Genomic DNA, 10,284 nt, shown 5'->3' with positions numbered 1-10,284 from the left:
AGGATTTCAACAGGACATTCAGGTCCTGCCATAGGACGTCTGTGAGCAGCTCCTGCAGTAACTGCTCTTTGCATAAGATTTCTAAGAGCTTTGGAAATACCTCATTTCACCACACCCCAGAGAAGGGGGGAATCAGCCCCATCTCAGAGTAGGGAAGCAGGCACCAAGAGCTGAAGTCACATCACAGAGACAGGATTGTACATATCAGTTGCAAATCTGTTTGTCAAAAGGTTTGCTGGATCCAACACTAACTGCTGCCTACACCCTGCCTTTCTGTGCAATTTTGTAATACCTACCACAAATCTCATCATTTTTGACCTGCTCCTTCTTCCCTCCCCTCAGGCAACATCCACCAAGATCCCCACCAAGGAACAGCAACATCCACCAAGAAGCCATTGTAAAAGGCTCCCAGCTCAAAAGCCACTGATTTAGCTCACTAAAATCCATGTTAAGAACAGGAATATTTCATTTCTTCCAGCCTGACTCACCCAAAATATTTTTCTTTTCTTTTTTTTAAGGCAGCAAACATTACAGCTTCTCTGCTGACTTTACTTCTCTGCTGACTTTACTGCTTGCCCACACCAGCAGAAGAGAGATTCAGCTTGAACCATGGAGCCAAGTTGTCATGAAAGTAATTACAGAAAAGTTTCTTCCCTGGAACACACTTAGTTGTGGAAGGATATTAAAGGAACCAAGCCAACATTCACATGTTTGTGCTGCTTGTATGAGAGCTGTACAGTACGTGGTGCTGGGCAAGGGACTTGGGAGCTTCACACAAACTGTGCTTACTTACAGACATTAATCCTAGAAGAGTGTAAATGGGTAAGAGCCATTTTAAAAGCAGGAGCCCTGGTGTACCAAGCTTCCTGCAGCTTCTTACGCTGGGCTGATGAGATGCAAGAAAACCAGCACTGAAGTATTTTAATTCACAGAACAGGGATTGTTATGTTGTCACTGGGCTGTAATGTTTTCTGTCTTCACGTTTCCCTTCTCCACCCACTTCTTGCTAAAGAAATCAAGCCCGAGTTGATGGGCCAGCATAAAAATTCATTAATACAGTTATGTGGGAGGACAAACAATGCTGAGAGCAGAATTTGGAAGGTGTTCCTTGACTACTTTCTCCAGCAGTAGATTACAAGGAGCTCTTACAAAGACAACTGGTCTGGAAATAAACAAATTCGGGTAAAATGCTGAGCAGCTGCCTCACCAGTTTCTAACAGGAATTGGAAAATGGGCATTTGTGAACATTTAATACCTTATTCTCATTTCCCCAAGTAAGCCTCAGTCAAAAGAAATGCCCCTTCCCATACAAACACACACAGCGTTAAGTTTCGAGCTGATTTCGCTTTAATTCACAGTCTTGGCAAAACAAATCTGCATTCGGAAGTCATTTCACATTAATATATTAATCAAACATTTTCAAAATAAATATATATTTATATAATATGCATATTTAAAATAACCATTTCTTTACATCACCGCAGTAGCAATTCTAGAAAAGTCAGTGCACGGAGAGCAGCGATTTGATTAATCACCTAAACTCAGACAAAAAGAAAACAAGAGGTGGACCTTTTTCTCTCCAAGCAGGCTGCATGCAGCAAGTCTCAGCAGTTCCCTAGCACATGATCTTTCTCCACACTTGCTGGGACGGATCTTCGCCCTCACAAACACTGTCAAAAGTCAATAAAATCTGATTGATGCAAAGCTTTGTACAATGCAGTTTCACAGCCTGGTCACTGATCAGTGCTGCAGAGGTTCTGAGCATGACAGTCTTTGCAAATGAGATCAATGTTATGGAAGGAAAATGCCTGAACCTTCAGTGCAAAGCGCTGACATTCAAATGAACTCACAGCTGATCCAGGAACACTAACAGCATTAAACAACATCCAGCTGCACAGCTCAGTTACACCTAACAACTTACTTCACCTTTTCATACATTCTCTCAAGTGTTTCCAGGGCAGAAGCAACTATTTTCTTCCCACAAGCTATTAATTCACCAGTTAACTCACAGCAGTAAGATGCTTCACTGGCCAAAGTGTAACTTGTGTTACAGGGAAAAAAAAAAAAGTGCATTAATGACTATAAGGATAATACTCAGGGCTTTGTGATCTCAAGCCCACGTATCGGAATGGAAAAAAGAGATAAGTGAGAATGAGTGTTCCCATGTGATCTGTAACCAGTCAGATGCTGCTGATCAGCCCTGCAAAGGGCAGCTTTGTTCAAAAAAGGAAGCTTGTCAGCATCATCATAGTGCACAGCAAAAAAATCTGAAGGGCTATCAGATTCGTTATGACAGTTAGGAACAACTCAGTTTTTTAAGAAAGTTTATCAGATATCTGCATAATCTGATGGACACCTATTTTCTCTGAGATTCCAAAGGTTCCCATTGAAGCCCTTTTTCAGTAACAGAGGGAAAAGTTGGGTGTGATACTACAGGGCTACCTAAAGACACCTCTGTGTCCACAGAACCCCAAAGTAAAGACAAGACTCCCCAGGCGCCTTGTTTCCATGTTATGAGCTTGTTAATTATCACTCTGCAACAGCTGCTTACTCTAAAGAGGTATAATTTAAAGTATCAGAAGAAACAGAGATAAAGGAAACTATCAGAAAGAGAACCTCCAGTTCTAGTATTGGCGTGCACAGGGAGAAGGGAAAAACTGTGGTAGGACTGCAAACCCTCAGAGCTCTTCGAGGTAAGCCAGGCTGCTGAGATCTCTCCCCTTGCTCTGCTCATACCTACCACTAAAGTCCAGGAAAGCTATGTGCCTTGAGGTAAGGCTCTACTCCTCAGTGCTATGGACCATGCCCCAGGATTCAGCCAAAGTGGGAAGTAAGAAAGCAACGAGTTGTGGAGAAGTTCTGTGGTAGCTTATTGGTTTTTCTTGTCCTCTGGTGGGAAGTACGGAGGAGGGGGTGGCTGGTCCTGAAGTAAAGACAGTAAAAACACATCAATTTGTGGCTAAGGAAAACCAAACAAAACATGCAACAAATCAATTCAGACACACTTTGCTGTGTCACTGAGTAGAACTGCTAACGCAGCATGGCAGCTGTAAACCTTTGTAACTTGTATATGATTCTGATTCTCTCTCAAGTAAGAAATCCCTGTGGAAACTTGATTTCAGCACATACCGTGGGCATGTAGACGTTGTGTGGGTTTACTGGGTTGTAGTAAGCACTGGCAGCAGCTTCAGCAGCCTTTGCTTCAGCTGTCACAGAAAAAAACAGAAGAGACAAATTTGGTGGCACACAGGGAATTTTTAAAATCACAATTTCACATCCTCTTGGCCATTAGCTGTTGTAAATAAAGCACTACCTTATCAATGCTCAAGCTACAAAACAGCTACAATGAAAACAATGTATCTGCAGATGGTGTTTGCTCTTGAGAGCAGCAGGCTGGCCTTCAGACTGAGCTGGAGGTTAGAGGAGCTCCATAACCACTCCTTCCCAAACAATTTTAACTTAATTGGAGCTTCTAAGTTGACTTCATATTCCCAAGGACATTACAGATACAAAACTTCAACAAGGGAACAAAATTCGGACTTTTCTGAGCAATAACACTGATGCTCAATATTCTCAATCTCACAAACAATAATTTGACACCGATTCTTGCACAGCTGTTGTCAAAAGGAACAAGAGAACATCTGCCAACTTCTGCTGCAGGCACTATGAAGCAGTTGTGAGCTGATTCACTCAAAGATACAATACTTCTTACCTGCAGGAGTGGAAGGCAGATCTGGACCACCAGAGGGAGGCTCCATGGGCCCAGGGTACGGCGGGGGTGGCAGATGCATGTAACCCATGTCTGCACCTCCCATAGGGGGAGCAGGATAAAACTCTGTCAGGAAAGGAGATAACATGATAAAGGACTTAAACCACCGCAGGGTGAAGTCACAACATGCAGCCAAAGCAAGCTGAAGGTAAATATCCTTATGCTCAGAAGCAAAAGCTGCACAAGGCATCAAATCCAACGTCAAAGATAATGTAAAATTGTTATTTCTTTCCCTTTTTAGCTGTTGTAAACCTTGTTAGCTAAAATTACCCTCGTCTGCAATTCCCAGACTTACCTGGAGGAGGCGGTGGGTACGGATAGCCCCCATTGGCCACAGGTGGTGCAAAAGCATAGGATCCATTTGGCATATAGGAATAGCCATAAGCTCCATTGGGGACTTCACCTCTGGAGGCTGGAGAAGGAGAGATAAGTTCACTTCAGCAAAACACCAAATATAAGCCAAGACCTACAACAAACTTAAAGAGTCCTTATCTGAAAACCAAAGAAAACAAAACAAAAAAACCCAAGCAAGTTCCAATGCCAACAAACCCACTGCTTGCTGGATGTGAAAAAGGTGTTGTTTTAAGGCAGTTCCAGATACAGCCTGAAAGTCACGTAGACTGGAATCCAACCTGTCCCAGCTTCAAACTGCCCTTGCTGTAAGATTAAGGCAAGGCCTCCTGAAACCACAAACCCAAACAGCAGAGAGCATTAAGTTCCCCTACCTTGGGATGCCACCTGCAGCATACGCTGCCCAAACTCAATAGCACCCCCAGCTGTAAAGGTCATCTTGAAGGTGGCAGATCCTTCCCAGCCACCTGCAGGGAGAGAAGACAGAATAAATAAAGAGAAGCCATTTTGATGTTATTTAATTTCTGCGATTCAGCTACAGAGGCCTTGTCTATAATTCTTTAAAGAGCTTATCCCAAATATCCAAGAAAAAGCTGCAAAGAAAGCAGCAGAATTACCTTTAGCATCAGAAAATTTCACATTGGACAACATTTTCTGATTAAGAGGTACCTGAATAATAGGACCATTGATAAGGGAGACATTCAAAAGCTTGCTAAAGTTGTGCCTGCTATCACACAGGCTGCCAATAGCCCAAGCTATCAGGGGTGCTGGATTTACTCTAGCTTTGTACATGATTAGTGCAGAAGACAGGGATTCTGTTAATCCCATTTGCTAAAAGGTTTTTGCAACTACACCTAACTGTCCACTGCAAATTAGTTTGGGAGTTTGAGTGCCCAGTGAAGCAAAGAGCTTAATGAAAAAAACAAGTACCACATAAATCCATTAGAGTTCATAGAAAATATTATTTCAAGTCAGGATAATAATAATAATTAAAAAAAAAAAAAATAGCCACATCTCTTATTAGAGGCTAAAAAAGAAAAACATGCACAGCCCAGAGTGCCAACAAAATGCATCAAAGCAGTAGCTGTGTCAGTACTGAAACAGGGACATGTAGATAAAAGAGCCTTTTGAGCTAAGCCAGACTCCTCTGGCTGCTGCAGCAACATCCTCATTAACTAAGCCAGCCTCTGGGGGGAACTCACAGAGATTTTGCTAAAGCACTTTGCCTTTCACACAGTTTGCAGTGTTTGTCCTTACTGCTCAGCTCTCCTCTCACGCTGGATGGTCCTGTTTTGCTCCCATACAGAAGCTACAAGGCTGATTTCAGGGTAATAGGATGAAGTCCTCTGAACATTGCACTGTGTTGCAGTGCCACAGCTAAGGGAATAAATCAGGCTCTGGGTGAAATAAGTGCCTTTGTAAAAAGTAGAAGCATAGGACTGTGATAAAAGTATCTTTTTCTTGAAAAAAAAGTTTATCACAACCTTCTCATTAAACATATTATGAAGCTGCCCTCAAAGATTCCCTAAGCTCAAGGTAGTCCATTATTTTCCAAACAATGCAGCAATGCTTTTCCTAAACTGCACAAGAAATGGATGTCGGAGATTTGAACCTTAAAATCCATACAGAACCAGAACAGACCACGAGTGTTTGGCACAGAAGGATCTGGATGCATAATTAAGAGAGAAGGTTCAACTGACCAAGGCCAAGCAACGCCCTCAGAGCTGCTGCCACAGCCTGCTCCCTGCTCTGATGTTTACTCAGTGAGATCACTTGGCTGACTGAACTCAGAATTTCGTACAGAGGGCAGGAATGAGATCAGTTACAAAGCTAATCTGTTCACTGTAACTGTACAGAGCAGACAGGGAATATTTTTAGCTGCTGGATTCAAAGAGAAAAACACAATTTTAGCAGTACTGCAAGAACCCATGCATTCAGTATCCACTTTACATTACACAGAATAATTACTTCACTATGAACTATAAAAGTTCTGCATCTTAGTTCAGCTTTGTATCAGTGCCATACATACCTCCTGCCTCTGCTTTCACTGTACCCTTGATGTAATTTGCTCCAAAGACAGGCTGCTTAATCTCACAGTCTTTCAACAAATAGAAGGCCATCCCAAAAGACTGCAGAGCATCCTTTCCCTTCGATACAAAGATAACCTGAAAAGGAAACAACATTACAAAGGATGTTTAAAATAAACAGGAAACACTGCCCCAGTTTATTATCTGTAGAGACTTCTGGTGAACTGAAACAGCCTCCCACACTTGAAGATCCTTGAAACTTCTGCAAACCCTAGGCTTCTCAGAATGTCACAAGGGTAAAATGATGCCTCAAGGCAATAAAGCCCTCCAGAAACATTACTCTTGCTCAGATAATAGTCTCCCAGTTCCTAGAGAACTCGCAGCTGTCATTCAGTAGCTGAACTGTTCCATTCAGCATTTCCAGACCACCACTTATTTTCAATCTTGAAGATGCCTGGTGGACTAAACAGCTGCCTAGGTAAGAACTAATGAGATTTATCATCTTTTGACAAATAGATAGACTATGCAATGAAGCCATAGAGCTCCCCACAAGGAGAGGAGGGGCCATAATTCCAGGAGCAGTACATTATCCAGACTTTCACACACTGGAGAGTGGATGTGTAGAAGTGTAGAACCATGAAGAGCTCTCATCTCCTTCTAATGCCTTGTACTACTTACTCGGTAGGGAGTCAAGAAAACACTCCCTTTCTTGGTGCCTTTGAATGCCTCTGGCATCGGTTCAATATCACTGAAGGTCATTTCTACGTGATCATAGGTCATCAGAACACTGCAAACGAGATAAGAAAATGCTCAATGTTACAGCTTAGGGCAAAAGTGAAACATGCAGAGTTTACTGACTTATCAAAACTAACTTAACCTCAGGCCAGCACTCAGCAGATCTCTCTGCCTTGCACTCTTGCACTTTTTTATTTTGCTGCTTGCAGCAACTTCAGTAGTACTGACTGCTTGTTCTCAGCCTAGTGTTCCTTCCTCAGAGTGCTGACACAGCTACTGCTGTTTGCACAGCCTGGCAGTGAATGTAGTCAATTAAACTCAACAAGTTCTCAATATATTTCTTACCTTACATTTAATTTCTGCTGGATCATTTCCCTAAACTGGTTCACCACAAGAAACACAACAGAAAAAGGGCTGCTGTAGCAGGAACCCCTCAGACTGGGTTATGCAATGAGGCCACCAAAGGTCACAAGAATGCACCTCAGTCACTAAAATGTGACCTGGATCCCTTCTCTCATCACTTGACTTCTAACCCCGAGTCCCTGCACTGACTCCTTAAGCCTCAATTAGAAACCAACCTGATTAAGACCAATGCAATATATCCATACGGATGCAGGTGGTGTTGTCTTAACATGACAGCATCCATGTCAGGTACAACAACCCCTCACAGTAGAGGGGCACAGCACATTCATGCCTATTACCATCCCCAGTCGGTCATTCACCTCTCCTTTCTGCCAGGAAGCACTTGGCTCTGCAGCAAAGCTACAGAAAGGCACAGAGGCTCTGCTCACTCTGAATCAAGCAACACAAGCAGCCTGGCTGCAGCAGCTTGCCTGTCTGCTCACACAGCAGCAACCTCTGATCCAAGGGGATGACAGCTGGGAGCAGCACTACACCAAGCAACTGCGAGTGCTGGCTTCACCAAACACGACTTCAAGCCACCAACTGGAGTTGATTCCATTTCACAACGATTCCCAACCCAAACGGAAGCCAGACGCACAACTCCTACACCCACTCTCCACTGGCCTCGAGGAAAGCAGCCCTTTTGTCCCCAAGGCAGGTGACCACCACGTCAGGAGCAAGGCATGCAGCGAGGCACACTGCCAGACAGACAGCCAACACAGCCCACTGCCAGGCAGGCAGGCAGGCAGGCAGGCAGCGCCGTGTGCTCGCTGTTCCCACGGCTGTGGCCCAGCGCCTTTTTTCCAGCACCGCTGCCATCTGCTGAACACACAGCAGGGCTGAGCTCCTGCCACCCTGTGACCCAAACGGGGCTCAAGGCCAGCCGTTCCTGGCACACAACCCAACGGGACACCTGGTTGGGACCTGAGCCCCACCTGGGAGCGAGGAGGGAGAGCCAAGCAGGGCCTATGGGGACGGCACTGAGCCAACCGCGCCGGCACACCAAGGGTTAACCCCCAACATGGCGGGGGGGGGGGGCGAGGAGCCCCTCGGATCACGTGACCCGCCGAGGGGAGCCAGGAGAAGGCCGCTCCTCGCCATCTTCGACGGAAAGGTCTTGGAGAAGGAGAGAGAAGAGGAGCTCGACCCCTCGCCACCTCACCTCTCGCTGTTGTTAACGATGACGCCGCCGCCCTCCGAGTGGTTCCTGTTCAGCGCCATGGCCGCCACCGCCCCCTCGCAGCGCCGGGCCCGCTCTGCGCCTGCGCGGAGGAGAGGCGGACGGGGAGGGCCGCTGCGCGCGGTGCACGCTGGGAGTTGTGGTCCCGGTGCTGGTGGTCCCGGGGCATGCTGGGAGTTGTAGTCCTCCCGCTCAGCAGCCATCTGAGGGAGCTCTTTGAGGGATGTTCTCTGCCCACAGTCGTGCCTCACTGCTTCACTCGGCCTCGCCTGCCAACCCTGAGGAGCAGTGCTGCCTCCTCTGCAATTAATATCACTATTAATTCACTGAGCTAAAGCCAGCTGCGGAGCTTGTATTAACTTTTCTACATGTAACCCAAAGTGCCAGTCTCCTTTTTGGGAGAACCCGCTCACCGTCCCATCAGTCACCCAATTATGCAGCCCTCTGACCATATATAATAAAATGATTTCAGTTATTTGCAGCCTGCGTGACTTGGCAGCGCTTCCCCCAGCTTCCTATTTTAGATGGCACCACAGTGCTCACAAAGAAAGCACGAGGAGTTTGCCCTGTACCCTGCCTGCATTCCAATTCCTTTTATTTCCCCTTCCAAGACCTTATATTTTGCTGCAGTTTGCACGTTTGCAGCGCTCAGAATAAAAACCCCACGAATCTGGTGGTGCTACACATCAACTGAGGCTCAACCCCTTGAACAGCAAAGGTTCTCCCTCAGTTTCCAGGCTTTTTAAATTCATGCTCAATGCCCATTTAGTGCCCCAGACACCTGAGCCCCATACTGGGTGTGCGCTGTGCTGTGGGTTCCTACAATTACCCCTCTGAGGGTTAAACTGCAGGGACTAAAAAGTCACCCCATAGGGAAGACAGAAATCTGTCTCCTCTTGTGGGCAAGAGAAAATCTGGAAACAGGAAAATAGCTGTGGTGTTGGCACAGCTACAGTTTGGGTACAACCCACTGCCTCCAACTGGAGTTGACTCCTAAAACAATAATAATGCTTGCATAATTTCATTAAAGCTACTGTAAAACTAAATGTTTTGAAGGGCTCCTCGTATCACTGAGCAGCATAATGCATGAATATGTATTAAGAGCTGAGATTAGCCTAAATTTTACATCTTTTTATATGGATTTGAGCTTTCCCTGCAGGGTTTGCAGCCCAGCCCCACCTTAGTGCCTGCAAATCCCCAGGGGCGATGGGGAAACAGAAAAGCTCCATAATGGAAACCAGATTTAAATAAACTCAGTGACATAATGCACGCAGTTCTTGGCAAGAAAAGCACAAGTTTGTGCTTTCATATCCGCTTTTTTAATAAGTTGTAAGTTTCCCTTTTAAGAAATGCTCATAACAAACAGCCCCAGTTCCTCTCCTATTAAAACCAGTAGCACACATCCACACAGCTTCCCCCAGTGCTCGTGAGCCACTGATAATGTTCTCCCCATAGCTCCAGCTGACATTTGGTATTAAGAAACTCAGTCTTCATGTTAAGAAGTGCTGGCGTGCATGGGAAGCTCCAGAGCTCCTTGTTTTGTGGAAATGTATACAGATTAAAATGCAAAGGAAAAAAACGTCTCATCTGTTCAACTTTGCTCTTTCCAAGTCAAGGACAGAAGTAGAAGAGAGACAGAGAGAGCTGAGACAATTCATTGTTTGGAACTGCCCAGCACTGTCAATATTGCTGTTGGATTCCAGGATTCTTCCGCTTCTTTTGTAGTCGAGCAATAGAAAAAATGTGTGTTTGGCACAAAGCCTGCAGACACACTTGGAAAATAAAACCTCTGTTATTTTTTTTGCCGGATGCACAGGACA

The 10,284-nt window shown here is 45.2% G+C and overlaps 1 protein-coding gene across 1 annotated transcript; it reads right to left on the bottom strand.

Annotated features, from left to right (window-relative positions):
- Positions 1-1,324: 1,324 nt before the first annotated feature.
- WBP2 (WW domain binding protein 2) lies at positions 1,325-8,593 on the bottom strand. Its single transcript, XM_031599064.2, has 8 exons — positions 8,447-8,593; positions 6,826-6,934; positions 6,150-6,285; positions 4,495-4,587; positions 4,065-4,181; positions 3,713-3,835; positions 3,130-3,206; positions 1,325-2,923 (listed from the first exon to the last, which is right to left on the bottom strand). The coding sequence occupies exons 1-8, from the start codon at positions 8,503-8,505 to the stop codon at positions 2,870-2,872; spliced, it is 768 nt and encodes a 255-aa protein (XP_031454924.1). The 5' UTR covers positions 8,506-8,593; the 3' UTR covers positions 1,325-2,869.
- Between the last annotated feature and the right edge of the window lie 1,691 nt (positions 8,594-10,284).

Source organism: Phasianus colchicus, chromosome 20 (assembly GCF_987193195.1).
Source record: "Phasianus colchicus chromosome 20, bPhaCol1.hap1.1, whole genome shotgun sequence".
NCBI lineage: Eukaryota > Metazoa > Chordata > Aves > Galliformes > Phasianidae > Phasianus > Phasianus colchicus.
This window is presented reverse-complemented; position numbering and strand designations above follow the sequence as displayed.